The 24,400-nt window shown below is 42.7% G+C and overlaps 1 protein-coding gene across 6 annotated transcripts in view; it reads right to left on the bottom strand.

Annotated features, from left to right (window-relative positions):
- The window catches only part of Dpf3 (double PHD fingers 3), a 287,741-nt gene that overhangs the window by 26,523 nt on the left and 236,818 nt on the right, over positions 1 to 24,400 (bottom strand). For all 6 annotated transcript variants that reach the window (XM_063241223.1, XM_023566104.2, XM_063241221.1 and 3 more), the window contains one exon: positions 1,431 to 1,543. In XM_063241223.1, coding sequence (XP_063097293.1) covers positions 1,431 to 1,543 — 113 coding nt within the window. Of the gene's footprint in view, positions 1 to 1,430; positions 1,544 to 24,400 lie in introns of those variants that run through there.

Genomic DNA, 24,400 nt, shown 5'->3' with positions numbered 1-24,400 from the left:
ACAAAAAAAAAGAAGGTGAAGCAAAATTCTTATTTTATTGAGTGTTTTTCTCATGGATAGGTACATTAACTACCATACTAATTTGCAGACCAATAGGAGGAAAGAAGCAAGCATTTTTCATGCTTTTTCTGTATGATCTAACACCAAATTACAAATTTGGGCAAGTTTCTTTTTATGAGATTATCCCAGCTAATAAACAAAAATTATCAAATAAGATATCTCCATTTTGCTTTCCCTGATGACACTCCAACTGAAGGTCATCAATGGATGCACTTTCACAAAAAAAGAGAGACTGGGCATTACATGCCCTCAGGTAAAAGCATACACAGTCATCTATAAAGGAGTCTTGCTAGAAAAGAGTGGGACAGAGACAGACAGAGAGAGCTCATGAGACAGAGACAGAGATACCTGAATCAAGCCTCCAGCCCTAACTACCAATTCATAAGAAACACACAAGACAGAAGGAAATGTCAAACAATTCCACAAGGAAACATTCAGTAAAACACAGTCATGGAAACTCTATTGAACAAATGATCTGATTTCTTCAACAAAGAATTTAAGGGAAAAAAGAGCAAGATGGGAGGAAATCTATGTAGTATTTATACGACAGATAGATACAGGTATAGGTACAGATACAGATCATATAGATATAAAGAAACTTCAATGACATATCAACTACACTGCAATGCAGTGCAATATTTGGATGTCAGTTCAAATAAAAACATTTATAAGACAATTGAAGAAATAAATATTTAACTGAATGTTTGATTAAGGAATTATTGATTTTTCTAGCTATGTTAATATTTTGGTTGCTTTGGTCAAAAATAAGTCCATGTCATTTTAGATACATATGAAACATTTACAGATGAAATGACATTATGACTTGTATTAAGAAGACAGTAGTAGTATTTTTTTGAAGCAAAATTGGATGTATATTGACCATGCCTGAAGCTGGAGACAGGATACACCAGTTTCATTATTCTTTTACTTTTGTGTGTATTTGAAATTGTCTATAAAATAGATGATTTTTAAAAGTTCTACATTTATCATATTTAATGTGCAGTCCAAAATGACATTATGCACTGTGAAATATGGCAAAAACAACCAAGCACATCCCTACCATAAGCAAAGGTCTCCATTGTCGGTCACTCTCTGGAGCTAATGGCTAGGTTGCTTCCAAGTATCAAGGTCAAGAGCAAATGGCCACACAAGTATCCCCTGCCAGCCACCTTCTACATCTGTTTCCACAGGTACAAAGAGTGTCCAAGGTCCCTTTGGTGCAAGCGTCCCACAGGTTGTAGAGGCAAAGAATAAGACTACTGACTATCTTGTTGGAGCTCAGTAACAAAGAGTCCTGCCTCCCTTTACACCCCTTGAGGATTCCCAGTACCTTGAATTTGTCCCTCCCACAAGGAAAGCTCCAAACTCACATCATTCTCCGAAGTCCCACAGAGAATGCAGGATTTGCATTCTATGCATTGCCACTTGTAGGTCTTGACAGCCTCGGTCATGTTCAGGGTAAACTGCAGGCAGGTCGGGTGACCTGGAGGAAACCAGAAGCAGCAGCATTAAGACCAGAGAATGTGATCAGTCACCTGCCCAGCAGTAAGCAAAAATACATTCATGCCCAGTGTGGAAAGAGGCATAGGGGTAGCATGGGCATTCCCCAGGCCACGGAGAATCAGGATAAGACTCTATCCAGACTCCTTACCACAGCCCCTCTCCCTCGTTATATCAGAGCAAGGTACAAAGAGAACAATAAACATTAACCGTCTTACTAGGAACAGTTGCCATCCCATTCCCCTTGCCTGGAGAGCCACATTGCCCCTTAGGCATAACCAACTGATGAGAGCACAAAGTGGTTATCAGAGAAAGTCAAAAGGAGACTGCAAAGTACACAGCACCAGAGAGCACCTTGAGAGATCTCAGCTTTATCTTCAGGACCCAGCTTCAGTTGTGTAGGAACAACACATAAGAGGTACTTGTAGCTGGGGTTTCCTGTTCATACTCCCTTAGAATACAGGGGAGAGGGACAGAAAGAAGATATAAAGTTCCCAGGGACAATGCTCAGAGGTGATGTGGCACTGGCATTGCACTGTTATTCAGAGTATCTATTCCCACAGCCAAAAGATTAGCAAAATCCAAGCCCCAAAGAGTTACAGGTTCGATAGTAGGAAAGGACCTCCAAGGAGGGCAAAAGAATAGACCATCACAGCAAATAGCCAGGTCTGTCTAAAAGAATCAGTCACTGGTTCTAATTCTTTACTCCAGGGCAGGGTATTTAGCTCAGCAGTATAAGTATCTGCCTTGCAAATGCAGTTAGTTGTGAATTCAATCCCCAGTACCAAAAAAAAATAATAATAATTCTTTACTCCATTCCAAGCCAATAGTCAAACTGGAGGATGGACATTAAAGTATGATCTTAGAGCATGCAGCCCTGAAAGAACACCTGAGGCCCAGCCTGCAGAGATAGACTCTGTTCTCAGCCCTCACCCACCCTAAAGAGATGCCAGCTGTGTACTGCAGAATGCAAAGATTTGGCAATGAAGAAAAATTTGGGTGACATTTCCAGGTTTCCTGATTCTGTCAACTATACAGGAATCTGCCCAGAACAACTATTTTTTATTCTACCAGAAATCAGCAGCTTTGTTTAACACTGGGGACTCATCCTTCTCCGGAGCTCCCACTCTGCCAAAACCACTATAATAGTGCATAATATTGCCTCTTTCGTGTGAGAAATTCTGTGCTTTAAAGGATACTGTATACAGGTGACCTAGTGCCCTCCATTAACAAGATCCCACATGGCACCACTAATCCCTGACAAAGCCACATCCCTCAAGAGGAGACCCCATTTCCTCCCTTTCAAATCTTCAGAGAACTGGTCATACTCATTTTGTTGAACTTCTATCTATTCAGTCAACATAAGGACCTATCAAAATTTGGACTCCATAAACATAATCCACACTAGGTATCTTGAAAGCATGGGAGTAGGGGTAGAAATAGCTGGATGTTTGGTGTAGGAGACACTTAGCAGATCTAAATCCTTTGCTGGGTCTTGTCAGGTGTCATTCAACTCAGAGAATCCCTCAGCTCTGAACTATTAACTCTCCCAAGGAAGAGAAAGAAGCCTTACATCACAATCCTGGGTGAATATCCAACCTGATATTCTCAAAAGAGTCTTAAAGATCTGCCTAGGAATAACTCTAGCCAGATTTCTCCTGTTCCAACCACTGAGAGAAGACTGGGTTGGAAATAGGGGGGAAATTTTCAGTTTGAGACTGGGTGGTACGGGCCAGAGATGGCCAGGTTCTCTGACAGGGCATCACCGGGAAGAGTGAAGATGAGGTAATGGGGCAGATGCTAGACGAGCAAGTTGACTTTGTCCAGTCAGCTGGACTGCAGTCACAACCAGCCAGCTTACCCCAAATGTTCATCAGTTTAACAAGTATTTCTTGAGAACCATTAAGTCAGCTATTATTCTAGAGAGAAAAGATACAGTGATAAGCAAGCTACTCCAGGCCCTCTAGTCTGGCTAGAGACCTCACATGAATAAACTCCACATGTATCTTTTCAATTACAACTGTGTGGTTAGAGCCACGAAGGTTAAAGCATAACTGACAAAGGTAAGTCTCCTGCTCACTCATTTAGATGGCCAGGTAGTGAACCTGGTTAAAGAGACAGACATTGCCATCAGCCTGTTCTAATGCCTTCCAAAGCTGGCCTCAGTCCTCCCCACAGTTTGAAACAGGAAATGTTATCATTTCCAAGAGATGTAACTCCTTGGACTGGGCTTTCAGGCAGTAGGATTTGGCTTTCAGGGTGCTACTTCAGCAGATGGGGAAAAAAGAAATAGGTAGGGTGAAGGAAAAGGCTTAGGATAAGAAAGGCCATGAGGCTAAGAGTACCTGGTATTAATAACGCTGCAGTCTAGGGAGCTCAATAAAAAAGAAGAGATGGGCTTCTGAAGTAGTAATTGCTGCCTTGCCAACTCAAAAGACACATCTCATGTCTTTATAGAAGACATGTGCATAGATGCTGAGTATGGGCAAGGGACAGTTAGTGGTGTTCCATGCCGAGCAGAAGTCACATAAATAAATACCCAGCCAAAATCAGGGTCCATTTTTACAAGTGCCTATATGCTCATACACAACTGCCCCACACCTGCATATGTCCAACCTTTTAAGAGAGAAAATACCTGTATACACTTTGCTGATTAGGCTCACAGTAAGATTGTGATTTAGAAGCGAACATAAAGCATTAACCAGGCAATCTCATTTTATAAATATTCAGTACATTGAAAGAAACACAGTTTATTTTCAACGAATTCTGGGCAAAAACAAATATACAAACAGCTATGATGCATCCCTTACATTATGATCCTTATTAAAAGAGTTCCTTATTTCATTATTGCAGTATTTAATTTGGACTAGATGAAGCCACATCACTGATTAAATTAGATGTCTGGGGAAAAATTTATCTTGCGAGGTACGCACTGAAAACATAAATAAAATAGATACAAACAATGGTGTAACTAGCATGGTCTATTATTTATTCACTGTGAAATTATAAACATCTAATTGCATTTTATTACCTTATTTATCGATCTCTTAACTAATTTGTCAGAAAAGAACCTAAATATACATGAAACTCAGGAAAGTAAATGCAAAACCCAAATTGTGCTCCTGTTTGTTTGTGCTCCTTGGTTTGATGCTCGGTTTATAAAAATCATAATATATAAAACACCTAAGATCAATTCCAACCTGAAATAGCACCCAAAACATATTTTTACATGCATTCAATAGAAAATAATTTGGCTCAACTTTCTAACAGTTCTTCATATTTGTACACATATAAAATTTACAATATTTATATGTTGCAAATATATATAAGCTCTTGCTAAAGCATTTATGCAAAACATAGTCAAATTGGACTCATCAAATTCATCTGTGGAAGACAATACATGTAATCAATCCACGCATTCACATTTTCTCTCCCTCTCCCTCTCCCTCTCCCTCTCCCTCCCTCTCTCCCTCTCCTTCTCTCACTGTCTCTCTGTCTCTCTGTCTCTTTCTCTCTCCTCCCCTCTCTTGTCTCTCCCTCTCCCCCCTCAGCCACACACACATCCCTACCTCCCTCCTGGCCCCTCTTCATTCTTATCCACCCTGAAACCCAGCTTGGCAGGTGGAGGGAAGGAGACTCAGAGTCATTACACTTAATCTGTAAAGAGGCAAGTCAATTCTGAATAATCAAAATCCAATTTCTTTTTATACATGTTATGACAAATATGCTAATGAGCATGGTTTCTTCTCATGGATTACTTCTCAATCTCTGCTTTGTTGGCCTCCTACAGTGGTCCACAGGCTCCCCTCTATCTGCTTTACATGTTACCAGTAATGTTCCAGCTACCTGCAAACTGATAACCACAACAGCACTCTCAGAGGCACCTGAATGACTCCTGTTTCCCTCACCATTTTTAATGTTCTTCAAGGAGGAAAAAGAAGACAGGAGTGAGGAAAGAACAATGACTAAACAAACAAAAACACATTAAAAGTAAATGATGATGTGAGCTGTGTCTGCCTTATGCGTGGATACAACACCTAAATGAACTCCAAGTTCAGTTCATCTGGGAGGTCTGCTTACCTCTGGCCCCGCCACGTTGTCAAGCTCCACAGCACCAGATATTTAAATGGCAGGCAAACCACAGGATTTGTTGTCTCTATTATTGGTATAAATGTTGTACAAAACACAGGCATACAAGAGTGAAAGGCGCACTTTTTATGTACTAAACAGCTAACTTAAATGACCCTAGAAATTACCCATTTCACGGTCATGTGTGGTCCAAGGTAGAGTCTCCTAGAAATGAATATACACCCATCCATCACAACTGGTCCTTTCCAGTGAAATAGTGGTATAGGGAAGCCTTGATCTGGATGTAGATGACTTATTCAATTCCCCAAGTTGAGGCCAGGCACAGCACTAGAAAGATGTCAGGAGTCAAGTGATGACCTCAGACTTCCTACCTAATTTGTAATTGCAGCTGAGGATCAACAATTGTTTATCACTTATTCATTTCTTTAATAGCATTTGTTGAACAAATACGTGAGACAGGTAATCTTCTAAGTAGCAGGGATGCAGCAATGAGAAAAACCAAGTCCCTCCCCTTGTGGAACAACTGCCACAATGTGGGATACACTGCAACATCGGAGTCCTGTGAACAAGTCATTTTGCCTCTCGGGCACTATCTCCAATATATTAAATTAATTGGTTGAAATCCCCTTTCCATGAAGTTGTAGAGCTATCTAAACTGGCATTTTTTGAGATCCTCTTGATCTGCTTGGTGAGATAGACAAACCTTCTATAGTTTGCCAGATAAAATTCAAAATGGAATAACTAAGAAGAAATTAAAATAGCCAGTAAGTTCTGCCAGAATATATATCAACTTTTCCATGCTGACCAGCCCATGCCTAGTCTAGTATCAACACCAAAATATGGCCATCACATGCAGATATAGCTCAGTGGCACTGAGTTCGATTCACAATACTAAATAAAGAAAGCGAGAGAGTCAAAACATAGCCATCACAGACAGTGAAAGAAATCTAGAAATCTAAGGCCCTCTCTTCAACCACACAGTCTCTTCTCATGCAATAAAGTGGGTCTATAAAGATCAACTCTCAGAAATCTGCAGGAAGAGAGGCCTCGGGTTAAGTTCCTTCTATGAGGTATGAGGAATACAAGACTGAGTTGACTGTGCGAAGCAAGATGTTGCTAGCATGGTAGCAGAATCAGGTCATCTGTAGAAACAATCTAATTGACTCTTACTTTAAATCCTTAGTTGGAATTGAAGACTATTGGCTACTATCTGCCAAAGTAAGGTTTGCCCTGCAGTAGTGTGTCGAGGGCACTCTGAACCATTGTCCAGAGCCCAACATCAATCTCAGGTACAAATTTATGACACTGATTATTCTTTCTAAGTCTCCTTGGCCATCAAGAGCATCTAACCATGGGCTCTGGGTTTTCTCCAACAAAACAAACCTGAAGAATTCTAGCTCCATTGCTTCCTACTGTCCTGGTTTTATGCTGCCCCTAATTGATGGGAAGTGGTAGGAAACAGCAATGATTAGTCAACACTTGATTAATTATGATCCTCTAATTGTTTATTTTCCATGAATTAAATGATAAATCCATGGGCGGTTTAGATTCTTGCACTGTCTGAGAACACTTGTGGTATTTCCATCTTTTTCTGTCAAAGAGATTTTGTAAAGCTGTGCTAAGTCAAAAGAAAAACAGTGTTTTCTTTCCATTTTCTAGGTAAGATTAACAATCACAGACCTTCCTAAAAATAAAGGACTGATGATATGCTTACAAGTGTAGATGCTTTGTTTTACATTTTTAAAATTACATTTCAGTCTAGTTTTGAAGATTATTCTGACTTTGTAATCTATTGGACTGTAACCAGATTCTTATCGAAAATTTCATCTAATTCACTGACCAAAGTCACTGACCAATTCAATGACACAATACACTGAGCACCTACTAACTGCCAGGAACTTGTAATGGCTAAAATGTAAAAATAAATAAGACAAGAATGCTACCTTGAAGAGCTCAGTTTAGTAGCCATGAGAGGCAGCCTTTAGCATGGTCACCAGTGATGGTATTCACACCAGCATCCCCCTCTCCTGGTATTCACACCCTGTGTAGGTCTCTCTCCTGCAGTATGGAGAGAACTTAATACCTCACCTGTAACAGCCAAGTAGAATTTGGCAGAAGTGATTAAATATCTCTTCTAATATTAGGTTTAAAAGATTGTAGCTTTCATCTTCAAAACTTTCTTTGGTTCTCATTTTCTTGCCCTGAAGGAGCTGGTGTTGTACTGTGAGAGGTCTATGGAGAGGTTCATATATCAATGAATGAAGGAAGCCAGGGTCCACCCAACTCCAGGTGGACCCAAACCTTGCCAGAAATCACATAGAACTTGAAATTAGATCCCACCCCAGTTGAGCCTTCAGATAAGACCATAGCCCTAGTTGATTACAATATCACGCTGGGCCAGCAGCACCCAGCTAACTCACAGGAGAACTGACCCACTATTACTGTGAGAGTATAGGTATTGATTGTGTTAAGCTGTTAAGTTTTGGAATTATTTGTTACACAACACCAAGTAACTGTTACAGGAAGAGAACTTTTTTCAAATGACAATGTGATGTGTGCTACAGTAGGGAAATGAATAAAGATCTTGGAAAGCAATAATAACATTGGGGAGACTCAGGGAAAGCTATTGAGAGAAATCAGTATATGAGTTGGACCTGGAAGACTAAATACAAGTGGTTCTAAGTGGAAGAAAAAAAAGGAAAAGAATGTTCCAGTGAGATGGAACAGCCGGACGTGTACAACTCATGCTTTATTCAGTCAAATAAGGGTAACTCCAGGAAAACAAAGGAAGAGAAATGGCAAGAGATAATGCTAGCAAGGCCAGGGAAAGACTGTGAAAGGCCTCTTAGGTGGGCATATGGATTCAGATTTGACTCTGTAAGCAGTGAAGACTCCTCAGAGGATCTTACTTCTGAAGGACTGATTACTTGTACCCTTGTTTTAGAGAAATGATTTCTGTGATAGGTCAAAGGATAAACATAGTAGAAGCAGCTGGAAAGGCTGACCAGTTACCAGATCCATTTATTTAATGAACTTTTGAGCACTTGTGATGTGCTAGATGCCATTGTAAATACTGAGCACAGTATCCACAGACAAAAATCTTCATGTGGGAGACAAAAGGAGCAAACATTTGAGGACTAGAATTTGTCAGTAGGACACAATACCCACCTGATCTTAGACTAAGGTTCTTCAGGATATGAGAAAGAGGGAGGAGTGAAAAAATACACCAAGGCTCCTAGGATGGGCCATAGAATACTGATAAATTTGTTAGTTCAGAAAGAGATCGAAGGCTTGCAGAGTATACTGTGTACTGCACAGTGATGGTTCGGTCAATAACAAAGCATATATATGATATTTGTCCTGTAAGTTTATCTTGCTTGGTGATCTGACAGTCATTTGTTTGTAAAGGATACTCCATGATGATCTCATGACAAAAACACCTAATGACACATTTCTCAGACTTTCCCCCTGTGACGCACGAGGGCATTAATGCATTCCACATAGACATATGGCATTTGTTGTGCAGATGGAGCATTTGATGGCATGGTCCAGGAATCAGTGAGAAAATATGAGTCTACAGTCAGGACAAAGGACCAGGATGGAGGCTGAAATTTAGAGATCATCTAGTTTGGGTGGTAGAGGAAGCCTTGGAACTTAGTGAGATACACAAGGAGAGATCACAGAGAAAAAAAATTCAAAAGAACTTGCAGGAGAACTGCAAGTTCAAGCCCACTAAGTACAGCTTAAAACATTTGAGCCTGTCTCATAACAAAAAAAAAATGGTTGAGGATATAGGTCAGTATGAAAGCTCTGGTTTCAATCCCTAGAGCACAGAAAAAGGAATTAGTTACAAAAAAGGGGAAAAATAATCCCTGGAAATGAAAGTACCAATGGACATCAAGAAGAGAACCCACTGGGAAAGACAGACAAGGTGGCAGTGTGATCCGAAAGGTAAACCTGGAGAAAAGCATATGGTGGTATCCAAGGAGGAGGACAGGGTGGCACCACCAAGTAAACAATGAAGGAAAATGGAGGAAGACAAGAACTTAGGGGGATGTGTTCAAGCCACTGGGCCTTTCCAACCAGAGCAACCTCCAGGGGCAGTGTGCCCTCATGCCTCTCTGGATGGATGGATGGCTTCAAGACGGATGAGGGAAGGATTCACATCTAGATGACCTCACAACACAACTCTCCTGCCACAGGGCATGTCCAACATGCTCAGGCTCACAAGTGCCATGTGAAATAGGCTTAGGCATATTACTCAACTCCACTTATTAATAGCAAGGGAATTTTTGGATGTCAGTTCCAAGGTCAAAACTGAGCCCTGCTCACCTCAGAGTCTGTCTTTACATAGGAGATGAATTAAGTTCCTTCTACTGGAAACTATTTTTTCCTTCTGATCTTAGATTAAGGTTCTTCAGTCCTAACTATCTGTGGCCTGCTCATAAGGCAAGGGCATATGCTGTAGAAGCTTCTCCTGGTCCCAGAGCTTGGTTCAGTGGAAGCCATGCAGATTCTTTCAAGAAGGCTGGGCAAGAGGAGCAACACTAGGAGCCAGATAGTGAGGGATGAGCTGGTTAGTGGCCATGGCACTGTGAAAACGCCTATAACTTCTTTGATTCTTCTTTTTCTTTTTCAAGAGGCAGAGACTATTCTCTTCTTCTTGAATTTAGGCTGCGCTTAATGACTTGCTTCTAACAAATATAGTAAAGAGGAAATAATGATATAGACCTTGGGAATTTAGGGGATGAAGTTACAAAAACCATTCTCACAGCACAATATCTCTGCCTCTGTCTCTGTCTCTCTGTCTCTCTGTGTCTCTGTCTCTGTCGCTCTCTCTCTCTTTCTCTCTCTCTCTCTCTCTCTCTGTCTCTCCCCCTTACAAGAGACTGAGGCAAATCAGCAAAAATGTGAGCGAGTGTAAAAGTCATTCCTTTGGCCCATGTTGAGCATTGCGATCTTGCAGCTCCATGACAGACCACTCACCCGGCTAAGCCATCCCCAGACTTCTGAAACTGTGAGATGAGAAATGCAGTCCTAAGCTACTGAGCTGGGGGGTACTTTGTTACACAGCACTGGGTAACAAATACAGTGGTGGAAAAGCCCAGCTGAGCAATGAGGCCTGAGATGTACAATAAAAAGCAAAAGTGGGTCTGAGATTTTATGCATAAGGAATTTGCTAAGGAATAGTGATTATAGGTCACTAGATTTCTCTGTGCCTCAGTTTCTTTAGTTTGTACTACAGGAGAGTACACCAACCATTCTCTAAGGTCCCTTTGGGCTTTGGTGTTCCATTCCTCAAGCAAAATTCCCTGGGAAGCAGGGCTTGCTTGAATGAGGCAGAGCCTCAAGTCCTTACCATCTGGCACTAACTAATCCTGGAACACCCTGGGGAACAGTCACCTGGGAATGAGCCAATCTAGCCCACTCAGAGGGACCCTGGAGGCTGCAGGAAGTGGGTCAGCAGCCTATGGTGGTGTTACTGGGCCTCAGCTCCTGAGAATCTCAACAGGGGTGCTCTGGCATCATTGGCCACAGCTCCCAGCCAGTGGCTGCAGTGGGGAAATGTCATTCTACCCCGCCCACAGCCCCACTGTCTTGCTAGGTCAGTTATCCCCACAAGGACCCAATCATCTGAGCCCTTTCTAGGGCCACCCCAATAATACCCATCATTGGCTTTCTCTGTGATGCCTCAGAGAGGAGCACAAAAAGACATCTGGCATCCAAAATCAATTTCACATCAGCCCCAGGCACCCCTCACCGTACTGTCAGCCAAGGAAAGACAGAAATGTTACTTTCTTACCTTACCCAGGAGGACAAAGGGACAGAAAGGAAAGGATGTCCTTTTGCCAGTCACTAGACACCTAGACCCACACCCTCCTGCACACGTGCTCCGGGACCCTGGCAAAGTCCAAAGCTTCACTGGCTCCTTCTAATCCTTTTTTTCCCTTTTCACTTTTCACCTCCCACTTTCCCCCTCCAAGTCACCAATGCACTTTCCAATGGCAATGGCAGAAAATGGAAAATGAAGACAAGATGGTGATAATCAGCTTCCTGTGAAGTCCATTGCCGAGGCTTCTTGAGCCCCTGAGGTCTCTGATGTCCTTCAATACACTCAACAAGATAACAAAATCAAACTGAGCCAACTCTACTTAAAAAAAAGCATCCCCAGAGTGCCATGGGAGCACACCAAACCCCAGCCCTAGCTGGCCTGTATCATCCCAGAATTTGCTTCCTACCCTGAGCCCTAGAAGCCCCGAGTCTGTGATTGCTCTGGGTCTTTGGTCACTCAGTGTCTGACTGATAGATCGATTTCCACTAGCCAGATTATCGTCTAAGATTAACCCAACTTTTTTGACAAACAAATATTTATTCAACAAATTTATAAATGAGAATTGACCTTGCTGTTTACTTAGAAAGCTAGAGAAGTTGATTTTTCCATGGGCCTTTTACCCCTCTGGAGAATTTAGAGTTAGAATAACACAAGAGAAAGCAAATCAATGGCTGTTTCCAGGTACCTGTATCTGTCTTCAGATTTAATAGAGATGATGCCCTAAGACAAGTACTCTACTAAGTCTGTTCAGTACAAAAACACCGATTGATATTAGAGTAATACAGGAGAGACTTTCCAGGTACTTTGTAAACATAGTCAAGAGCATCACAACTGTTGCAAGATTCACAAAGCTCTTGTGAATAAGTAACAAATAATTCCCCAATTGCATAATTGGGGAAATGAAAGCACCAAACCCCTCTGAAATTACACACATACCACCTTCAGGGATAGCTAAAGATATGGCACATACACCACCATTCTCCTTTACTTCCAGCACACATTACAAATCAATTCAGTATTCTCTTCTACCCCATATGAATGAGACCCTGGGATCCTTCTCAATACAGCACTCCAAGCAGCTATCACCAATTAATAACACAATTTTGCATACAAGAAACATAGGGCTACCTCCAAGCTTGGAGCTCTCGAGACAAATAAGTTTAAAGCCTTATATCAGAATGAAGGTTTGAAACTTCCAGCAGGTCACTGATCAAATATCTACTTCCTGTTCTCCCCTCTGTGAATTCAAGTCGCTATTGAAACAACTAAGATCATAAATCAAATGGTATCCTTGCTTTGCAGTGGCACACTTCTATTTTCATAGGAAATACTCTGAAACTCCTACTGAAAAGGGACTTTTAAGTGGTGGTTAATGTTTTTTGTACTTCATTGGCTGGAGGCCTCTCTGGAGGCCTACCCATCCTTAAGTAACTCCTCTCTCTGTCTTTCAGTGCCTTCAACATGGCCTAAGCTCCTTAATTCTGCAAGCCTCTTTCCTGGCTGGTGGACCCCAAGCATCACCACACCCTATTCAGTAGTCACGCTGAAAACAATTTGTCATGCTCCCTCCCAAAAAACTGTTCCTTTTGCACTTTCCCTTTTGCACACCAAGGTCCTTGTTCTGTCAACCTCATTCATAACCAAAGGTGTCAAATGGGTTATACAGCTGCTCAAAGTAGGGTTATGTTCCCTTAATATGTGCATCATGTGGGAACTGCTAGAAACACCACATCAGGCCTACCAAACCTAAATCTGCAATTTAGCAAGAGCCCAGGCATTCCAGATGCATGGTGATTGCAGTCCCTCAATTCACCCCTGCCTTTCTGAGACAGCTGCCTGGTCTTCATGCTTACTACTCTGATTTCTCATCTTTCCACCATAAATTCTCACCCAGTGAGTAAATCCAACCATGAATAAAGGAATACATGAACTACTGCTTCTACCTTCTCGTGTGTTTAAGACTTCTTCATCCCTTGAGTCAAGACCCAAAGATCCTATTTCTGGACAGCTTTCTCTGCTCTCCAATGCAGACAGAGAAACAGAAGTGCCAGGTTAGGAACTGGCTTCAGGTTACACAGTTACCAAGCAGAGCTGCCTGACTCTAGACCTAGTGGGTGCTCTTAATGCCCATAGGGCATCACCTTCAAAATAACACCAGGAAGGTGCACCTGTGACCTCCCCCAGAAGCTCCCAGCCACTGACAGAGATGAGGGACACCAGAGTAGAACCAATAAGGTTGGTTTCACAACATTTTGTGGGTGAGACCTTCATGGACTGAGTACAAAACAGGTCTCTAACCTCCAGCCCCACTCCTTAGCCACATCACCCAAACCCTTGAAGACCTTTTTCTGCACTCTTCCTTCAGACACACATCCCAAGCACATCTCTTTCACTCTCTTTGCCTCTATAGGGAATTTCCCTCAGAGTAGAAATGTCAGACACTTATTTCCTCATTTCCCAGAGCTGCAGCAAAGCTTTTCTGGTGACCCAGCAGCTCGGAGACCTTAGAGTACACAAGAATCACAAATAGAGATGTTTTAATTCACACGGAGTGAGAAGCTGTCTCTGTGCTGGTGCCCTGAGCTGACTCAGGTGAGTGCTCCTCTGGGCACACTTGGACAATCCGCTAGCTTCAAGCAGATCACCACGCTGTGACCCAGATCCTGAGCCTGTCCTGGCCACTGAGGTCTTGAAACTCTCTCCTGCGAATATTTTCACTGTGAAGAACAAGGCAGTAGGGTATGTGCTACAATGGAAAACTTTTTTACAAAAAAGACAAAGTTTACCACTTCTCTGTTTTGTTTAGGCACCACCAAGCCTCTGATTCCATTCCCAGAGAGTCTGTGATTCTCTCAACTTCATAACCCACTTTCAACACATTCTTAAGTGTTTCAGAGAGACCTGTGATTGTCAGATGCAAGGACAGCAATGCATCCTGGCACAAGGTGTCATCCTGCAGACAATATCGTTTGCCACAGGCCTGTGGATCTTGCTCACAAATAGGAGAACTGAGCTTCCTCTTAATAGCATGAGATACCTCATTCACTATTGCCTCCCAGAAAAGCCTCGTAGATGACAAAGCACTTAGAATATTTCTTCTTATGTTACTAAAAACAAACATAAATGCCCATCCCAGTATTTGCAGGACTGATCCAAATGGGCCTAGACATGTAAGATAGAAGATATGCTTTACACTGTGTCATCGTGAAGCAATAATAGCTTTGCACTCTAGTTAAATTATACTCATTAAACAATGAATGGATTAAGCAACCCCCAAACAAGCATTGGCTATTGCAATTTCCTATTGTACTTTCTATTCAAGCATTTTAAGAGGAATATACCTGAATCAAGATAAAAATGTCACAGCTAGTGTTGCCCAGCTTGGACCTAACTTACTGAGGACAGTGCCATGAATACCATCAAACTTAACCTTACGAGGAACTCACATCTACTGGACCTTATATTCCTCACCACAAACCACCCCTCACATCATAGCTTAGACTACACACCCAGCCCTAACACCACATCCTTGCATACATCTGCTTACTCCAAATGTGGTTAAACCTAACATTTTACCTCCCAGCATCCATCTCAAGAAGAAAAATATACACCACTGTATTGGTCTGTTTCTATTTACATGGTGACCACAGATTTTAGTAATACTCCACTATTTCTCTTATCAAGTCATTCCCTCATATGGCTCCATCCTTCCAAATCTTTCACTCCCCATATTCTTTCTCACACTCTTCCTACTCACTGGGAAAACATATAGGCAATCAGAATAATACCTCTTCTTCCCCATGCTACATCTGCCCAGGCCCCTGTGCCCACATCTCTTTCCTGTCTCCTGCTTCTTATCCAGATCCAACTATCATAGCTCCTACCCAAGGCCCATTCTTCACTTGGGCCAGAGTTCCAAATTCTCCCCCTGAGAAGTTTGTTCCTGCCATTATTCCCTATTGTATTATTCAGCACCGCCCACCCACCTACCCACCTAGCAGACCATTCTGCCAGCACACAAATACTATACATGGCAAAGTTCCCATCTTTTAAGGAGAACCTTCCTAATAGAACATCCCCAGCCCACTAAGTACCCTATTTCTTTTTCATCCTCATAGCAGGACTTGAAAGAGTGCCTCCACCCTCCCCCACTTCCTGCCTCCAGTTCCTCCACACACTCCCCTGGTTTTCTGCCTGTCCACCTGGCTGCCCCTTCTTAGTCTCCTTGGCTGGGCCCTGCTCCTCCCCTTGCTCCTAACTCTCCCTTTTATCAAGTTAAAGTTACATCCTCTAAGTATCAATTGTATACTTGTCATTTATGAACTTATGCTCCCAGCACAAAACCTCTCCTTAGTTCCAGACTCATCTATCCACTTGCTATGGCAGTTGGGAACTCAAACAATAGAAAGAAAGAAAGATGTAAGATGACAAAAGATCATTGTAGAAAATTTGCCATCTCTAGGGAAAGGGTAAGGCCACCCAGCCAGGAAGGGAGCCTTTGGTTGGAGGCTGTAGAGACTTTTAAGAGGTGGGATGAGCCTCATAGCACAAAAATTCAGTGGATGCCCTAGCTCAAGGAGCTGCCAGGTTGCACTTTGGATCATGAATGTGTAAAGAAAAGAGGCCACTGCAGGTCCCAGAATAATGAGAGAAGAGAGAAAGTGAGACAAGGAAGAAAGGAGACCAAGAAGGTGGGGGACAAAGAAAAGGTAAGTTAGAAGGAATGAGTAAATGAATGAGAAAAAAAGAAAAGACATTCTTTCAATCCTTAGTCATACAGAAGATGTAGGAAAAACTTGGATCCCCTTCTTGAAAGTTGCAGAAACAATCCTCTGACAGATCCTTAGAAGAGTACTAGTATCATTAACATCCACAGCTACACTTTAATGAGGAAGACATATACGAGGAACATTAAATACACTTCCTCCTTTAACTCTTAAAACAATTGATGACTCCCCGTGTTATGGACAAAGGAAGTAGAAGCTCATAACAGTTAAGTCACTTACTCAAAACACCCAGCAAGGGGCTGGCAGAGGCAGGTACAAACTGTCACCTTATTACAGCATCCCTTGGGGTAGTCACTGTACCACTCTGCCACAAGAGACAGGCAGTAGGAAAAATCCTTCCTGCAACATGAGGAGGCCAAGGGCTCATGGGCAGCTCCCAGAGGCCACTGTGCTTCTGACAGTCTGGGGCAGAAGGTGCTTGCCCACCTGTGTTGACATCCTGTTGCCCTCTACAATCTACTCTACACCATTCCTGTCCCAGTCCACACTCCAGACTCCACCTGAAGGAAGTGTGAAGATGCACAGGGGAGTATGAGAACAAGGGGCAGCTGCTCATTGTGGTCCTGACAGTTAATGTACCATCCTAAATTAAAAGTACTCCTATAATTACACCTGGTGAAAACCAGGTCAAGGCCACCTCCCACTTCTACAGGCTAGAGGTGAGGAATTGGAAAGGTCAAAAGACCAAGAAGTTCAATAGCTCCCTGAAACTGAGAAGGCAGAAACAGCCTGGACACAATGATGTCTAGAGGATGAGATACCTCTAGGAGAGAGCACTCAATGAGGAGCCCAGAAATTTGAACCTGCATGGTCCCTGCATTGCCCGGAGAAATTCTAGATCTGGGAAATGGCTCTCTATGTCTCCAGTTCCTCCTCCTCCTCCTCCTCCTCCTCCTCCTCCTCCTCCTCCTCCTCCTCCTCCTCCTCCTCCTCCTTCCTCCTCCTCCTCCTCCTTCCTCCTCTTATCCTCCTTCTCCTCTCTCTATCAGCCCTTGGGCCTCTTTTTCTGTGTGCCCAGCAGTCGAGCATAGGAAAACACCTGCAGACAATATAGCCTTGCCTAGAATGGGTCCAGCCTGCAGGACAATGAGTCCTGGATCCTGAAAACCCAGAGGTGGGGACCCCAACATGTGCTTGCAGGTGTGCAACCCACAGTTGCTCCACATCCACACAGGTCCCCTGTCTAATCCTAGTCAAGCAGGTTCTCCACTTCTCTTCTCAGTAAAGGCAAGAGGTTGATGAAGCCAGGGATCCAAGGGAGTCAGAGGTGTGGGTAGATGAAGGACAGGGAGGAGCCTGCCTTTGACATGAACAGTGTGGAGAAGGTGAATATCAAATGCCATCGTCATCCCATAGACCCTGTAAATAGCACCTGAAGTTTCCACCATTGAAGCTGTTCTGGAGACTTAAAAACCAGACTTCCCTAAGTCCCCACTTAAAAAGAAAACAAGTTTCTGGGCAGGAAAATATCATTACAATTCTCCATTTGACCAAAGCAGACACTCAGTCAGAATCAGAATGAACCTTGGAGACCACTAAGTCCAACCCCACAGCATGGCACTGGGCTCAGTGGGAGCAGCCAGGGGGTCTAGAATCCTGGCACCTCCTCTTGGTATTGTTTCTCTCCTATGCAGCAAATAAGAGCCCTTGGGACCTCAGCCCAGCTGCCTGACTCTTCCCTAATCTTGTTTTCTGGAAGGAAGTGCATACATCAACCCCCACAGCCAAACCAGCCCTACATAATGTCAACTCTGCACCCAGCTCTCTTATTCCTTGGAGAACATTCCAGAAGAGACAGTTGTAAAAATCTTCTGCAGAAAGGGGCCTGGTCCTTTTAAGAGGCACTTCTCTGTGTGGGTAAGGCAAAAAGATAAAGATGAAAGACTATAATTTTTTTTTTTTTGAAAAGTCACATTCTCACCAAAATAGCATCCTGGAACTTTCCAGATCATCTGACCAGTACTCAATTGGGATCACTATTTAAAAGATTAGATTAAATTGCTTTTGGAGGAAGCTAACCCAACAATGTTTATGGCTTTAAAACAAGGTAATAAGAAGCAAAGAATTTGGGGAAAGGAAAAACATCTGTTTGGGAGTGCCAGCAGCTTCTTTACTCACCGACAGACTCACAGCCTCCTGAAATGGGCCTCCCAAACTCAGCAGCATGGAGGAGCCTGGCCAGGGCAACTGGCTTTTTGGAAATAATCAGTTTGCTGTGGCCACAGGTCTCTGGCTCATTAACATGCTGGCTTAATCATCAGTGCCACCCAGCCAGTGACATCAGGATTCATAGCAGGGATGGATTCTCCCAGAGGCCAGCAGGACTCCTGTCACCACAAGAAGAGTAAGAGTGGGGTGACAGGAAACAAGAATGAATGAATGCTCAGAACCCCTGATTTAAGGAGAAGAAGGAAAGCTAGATGAGGTTTCCTGTATGCACGATGGCATGAAAGACAGGGGAAAAAAAGTCTTCTTTGAAGTTAAATAGATGTGTATTTGCCTCATCCTAGACAAGTTATTAACCTTCCTCAACCATCTGTAAAACAGAGTCAACACCATGTCACAGGGTTGATAAAGGAGACAGTGAGGGTAGAGAAGCTGGATAACTTGGTATAGGTTACGCTCACTGAGCCTAGCACCCATTTTCTCCTGCACAAACAGAGTGGGCACCGCCTGCTCAGTAGAGGCAAAACCATGGGGGAAACTATTTTCCAGAGAGCCCCACAACGGGTTGGAGGAGGGACTGAGGAAGGGTTTCATGGGCAGAGAGAGGATGCAGTCTCAGAGACTCACTGGTGGTGGTGGATGGACTCACTTGGCCACCTATATATAGTTTCCCTCTCCACATTTTGGGAGCCCTGGAGTGCTCTTCCCCTAAATGAAACATAAAGAAAAATGAACTGTGATTAGTACAGCAAAGATGCCAGAAGGACTAGGGGAGTGGAGAGAACAAGAATCTACAGAGAATATTCAGGAACAAATGCCAGAGGAGCAGTTGCAGTAAGAGTTAAGCCCCTGCCAGTCAGCAGGCAGAGGTTCCCTGACAGCTACCTCTCTCACCCTTAGCAGGACAAAGTTGTCTCTGGGGCTGCCTATGATAAGCCGACCACCAGCCAGCAGCAGCAGGCCTGGGTGCTTCACACAGTGAAAGCTCAAGCCAGTACAGAGCTGATAGGAGCAGGAGCCTGAAGTAACACACAGCATTGCTCCACTGTACCAAATGCGCACTTAACACTGGGTCCCAGAACACAGGCTACACCAAATCTACATAAACATCCCAGTCTGAAGGCAGATGAAAGGACAGGGGAGCTTATGAGGCTCAGTGAGACCTGTACAAGTCTTGGATGCTGCAAAAACGAAGGGAGGGAGAGAAGGAGGAAAAGAAACAACAATCCATAGGCATATATTTAATGATTTTTGCTTTCCTTAAAGGGCGTGTGTGTGTCATTGCATTGTAGGTTTCAATTCTATGCTGTTGAATAACCTTTTTAAAGAATCTTTGTTTTTCTTTGTTTCATTTGCATTGATGGGGATTGAACCCAGAGCCTCACACATGCTGGGCAAGCATTCTACCCCTAAGCTACACTCCCAGTCCTAAAACAAACATTTCAGTCCAGTGTTCTGCCTTATTAGCCACACCTAAACCAAGACAATTGTCATTGAACATCCTAGCTGAGAGCAACATGCCATAGTAGTACACTAATGTCAACAAAAGAAAGAGGACCTAGACCAACCCTGCCACATCAGCTCCAGCCAAATCATTTAAACCTTCTGAGCACTGGTCTATCCATCTGGAAGATGGGACAATAGCTTCTGACAAGACTGCCATAAAGATCACAGTGGGAGGGCAGAGGTGATGATTTAACGTGACAGGAAATGCCAGGCTCTCTTGGCCTCTGTGAGGAAGATGGCCTCAATTCTTCAGAGTCACAACTCACTCTTCACACATGGCAATGTCTCTTTCAGCTTCAGAGGCCAGTGATGAGCCCACTCATGACGGGATGCGAGGAGAGAACGGGTGACAGACATAAAAATAAAGACTGGAGGATTTCCAGCTTGGGGCTCCTCAGTTCCTTCAAGAGGTAAATCAGTGGATCTCTAAACAATAAGACTCCGAGATGCCTCTGCACCTAGACAGAGGCCTCAGTCATCATCTAACCTGGTTTCCTCTCTCCCTCACACCACATCCAGTGACCTGTCAGTCTAAATGGTGCCTCTTCAGAGAAACCCTTTTACTACCTGACTAGGAAGACAACTATAAATTTGAATCCCAAATTTAAATTGGTTCCTCAGATACCCAGCTTTCTGAGGCCAACTGGCCCATCTAAATATCCTGGACTCCTCCCAGGGACATTACAAATCAGAAGGTACTATGACAGTAGTTGCTCTGCTCTCAGAATAACAGTTGGTAGGAAATGCCCATGGAATTGTTACACACCAGGTCCGACACTCAGCAAGAGGAACATTTCATCACTTGGACAAGTGTCACACAGGATTTGGGAGACATTGGAGTTCTTCACGAATCATTTAGAAGGAATACTGATCAGCTTTTCCCCACGGGGGCTTGGATACTACAACCACGACAGGACAGAGGCAGTCTAGATGGCGATGGAAAGTAAACAAAAACAAATTTCTTTTTTCATTTTTATTGGTACCAGGGATCAAACTCACAACTGCCTGCTTGCAAGGCAGGTGCTTATGCCACTGAGCTAAATCCCCAGCCCCCATTTTTTTTTCAAACCCAAATTTTTGACATCCCCCAGTTCAGCTGTCCTCAACTATCCTAAACATGGCATTTAACCTACTAGCAGGCTCACAGTGATGTCCTGCTTCCTATTGCTCCTAACACCTGTTTACGGATCAAGCCTCATCACAATGCCGATGCCACTCACATGTCTGCAGTTCTGCACCACAGCCCAGTGACTTCTTTCCACTTTCTCAAGCTCTTCTGCGCCCTACTCCAACTCGGCTGCACCTGCTCACACCTCCAAGCTTCTGCTCGGGCTTTTTCTGCTGTTGCTCTCAGTGGCCTGCCTCCTCTGTCTACCCACTCTGTCCATCCTTCTATAAAGACAGACTTTCTCTAAAGACTTCCCTGCTTCCTCAGCCTGCACCAGTAACTCTCCTTGCTGAGCCTGACTGCCACTCCTTGCACTAGCATGTCACTTAATTATAAATGATCTTGCCTTGAGTAATATGCTAGCCACCTGTCTCTCCTCCTCAAAACAGAAGAAATGTCAAGCTTACTGAAGAGGGTTGCCGAGGCAGAAAATCCTTCATTGGAAGACTCAGACATAACCAATTGTTACAACTCTTGGCATCTCAGTCTCCCTCAGCCTCAATTTCCTCAATTTCTATAAAACTGAAATAGTAATCTTAACCCGACAGGTTTGCCATATGGCTTAAACAAGCCAACATCTATAAAAAGCCTAGGTTTGGTTACTGTGTTAATGCATAGAAAGCATTCTTTAAAGTCTGTCCCAGACATCCTTTGCTTTGTTTGTCCGTCCTTTAAAATCTTGCACAATATTGCAACATAGAAGGCATTCAATAAATCATTCATTGATTCATTGATTGATTGACTGATTGAATGATTAGTATCACAAAGAAAACCAGCAACTCTAAGTTCATTATATAAAATAATAGATGGTAGTCAGAATATATTGATCCATTTTCAATTATCGACATAAGATTGATATTTATGGAGAAAAACAATCTATTTTAACTAAAGAAATTTTCAGCATTACAAACTGCCATTCTCTCTGAACCTATAATGTTCACACTAACAATTCCTCTTTCACTCTTTTATACCAGTTATTTCCACTAACAAACTGTTACCTCCAAAATCCACAGAAAAGTTTACTTCTCATATTAAACATAGTACAACTCCTGTTATTCCTTTAAGCCAAACACAGAGCAAAATTTTTATATGAGAATTCTCTTGCATTTCCTTAAATTATTTGGAAAGAATAATGATCACATCTTTTCCCAAGCAGAATTTTGTACATATAATTAACTTAGCCCTCCTATAAGACCTTTCTACCCTACTAAGTTTGGAAGAAACTGACAACTCTGAATATTGGTAAAATCACTCAACCAAAATCAAGCTGAGAGCAATATCTGGATCCTCTGAGCAGATATGAAATCTGGGCCCCCCGATGTGTTGGAGTCCAGCAAGATGAGAACCAGAAGAGACCTCAGACAGAGTTTTCATCTGAACTACTTTCATAGATAGCCTCTTGGGCTTATTGTCCTTTGCAGTTGCTTTGGTACATACTAAATACTTCTTTGGAGGTTAATGTCTCTTGCCACTATATTTACTCCCCAGCTGGTGTCTTACGCCACCAAAACAACAGAAGTCAACAAAAAGCTGGGCACATTGCTTCAGGATGTGCTTCAGACCAAGGCTAGAAATGTAATTTTAATTAGTGACCATAATACATGCTTCTGAAACTAACTTTTCCCATGTCCCCTCATTTTCTGGTGATGAATTAGGCACCCAACTATAATTCAAAGCATTGCAGAACTGAATAGGACCTTAAGAGGTCATCCAGCTCGTGTCTATACTCCTCTCAACAGAAATAGCTGACTATTGGTGAGTTCTATATCTGCCTTAAGAGTCTAAGGTTCTTTTCTCTCTCTCTCTTTCTCCCTTTCTCTCCTTCTTTCCTTCTTTTGTGATGCTAAGAATAGAACTCAGGCCTATGCATAAGCATACAATCTAACACTGACTTATAAACCTAAACCCAAAAGTCTAAAATCTTTGCCATTAAAAGTACATCTTTTTGTTCTAAGCTTATCTTCTCCAGAGACCAGAAGTTAGGGTCTTTCCCAATGACTATATAACAATATCTATGGCAATGTCTATAACAATTCTCTACTCCAAAAACAATTTTAAATCATTACACATTTCCTTAAAGAACTTCATTGTTCATCCTGTTAAATACATTGCCTATGGTATTTCTCTGCTAAAAAGTATTTTTCCAGTCTTATTCAGGTACCATCAATTGTTAAACATGGCTAGAGAACTCCCCAGCCTTGTATACCACTCCAATGGAACTCTACCTGATACCATGTTTACCAGGTTGTAGTAGGACTTCCAGATCCACCTCAGCTATAACTATGCCCTGTCAGATAATGACCAATAATACAATCAGCATAACTGGATCAATCAGGTCAAACTAAATCACTGATGACCATATCATCACCTCTCAACAAGGTATTTCCAATTCTCCTGGAAAGAAAGATCAGGTATCTAACAGATGTGTACTGTTCAGATCACATGAGATTCTCTTTCTCCAAAGAATCGTTCTTTCTCATATCTATGCCTGAAAACAGAGTGGAACTTGGAGCAGGGGGAGCAGACATCTAATGTCCTGACCCTAACCAGTGCCCCTCTACAAGAAACTTGGAAGTAACTCAGAGAACTTAGCAATAAACCCTTTAAAAGCATCCTGAAGTCTAAAATGTTACTGATGCTCTTGAAACACTTAACTGAGGATCACCTAATAATAACTGAAGAACATTGCTTCAGCAATTTTTTTTTTTATTTTGTCTTTTTCCTTTTTATCGGTACCAGGGATCGAACTCACGACTGCCTGCTTGCAAGGCAAGCGCTTATGCTGTTGAGCTAAATCCTCAGCCCCGCTTCAGCAATTTTTGCTACGGCTATTGCCGGCTAGCATCACCATCTCTTAGACAACTTTTAGGATCTCCCAAGCTAGTAAGAAGATCCCATTTGGTAGTAGGTCTGATGTCAGAAATCTCCATCATTCAAGACGAAATTTCTTTTTTCTGGCTATTGGTTTGGAGCAAAAAGTCAGATGTTGGGGGATATACTGTAATTCTGAAGATGGCCACAGGGATCTGAGTTCTTGGGAAGATATGTATGTCAGCTACGTCATCAGCATCCTCCAGCTCACAAATTTCAGGGAGCCCCATCCTTGGAAACATCAGTGCTCCCCTGATAAAGATTCCCTTTTTAACTCACCCAACTTCATACCTCCCAGGCTGGGGACCACTAAATGTGCTTTGTCATTTATCTCATCCAGATGAAACTCAGCTGTCCATGTTCACTTTTCCCATGGGAGCCACTCTCCTTATTTCATACTTAAAAACAATTTAAGTTGCT

This window comes from Cavia porcellus, unplaced genomic scaffold (assembly GCF_034190915.1).
Source record: "Cavia porcellus strain 051 isolate PalLab524CR breed Dunkin Hartley unplaced genomic scaffold, mCavPor4.1 scaffold_31, whole genome shotgun sequence".
Lineage (NCBI taxonomy): Eukaryota > Metazoa > Chordata > Mammalia > Rodentia > Caviidae > Cavia > Cavia porcellus.
This window is presented reverse-complemented; position numbering and strand designations above follow the sequence as displayed.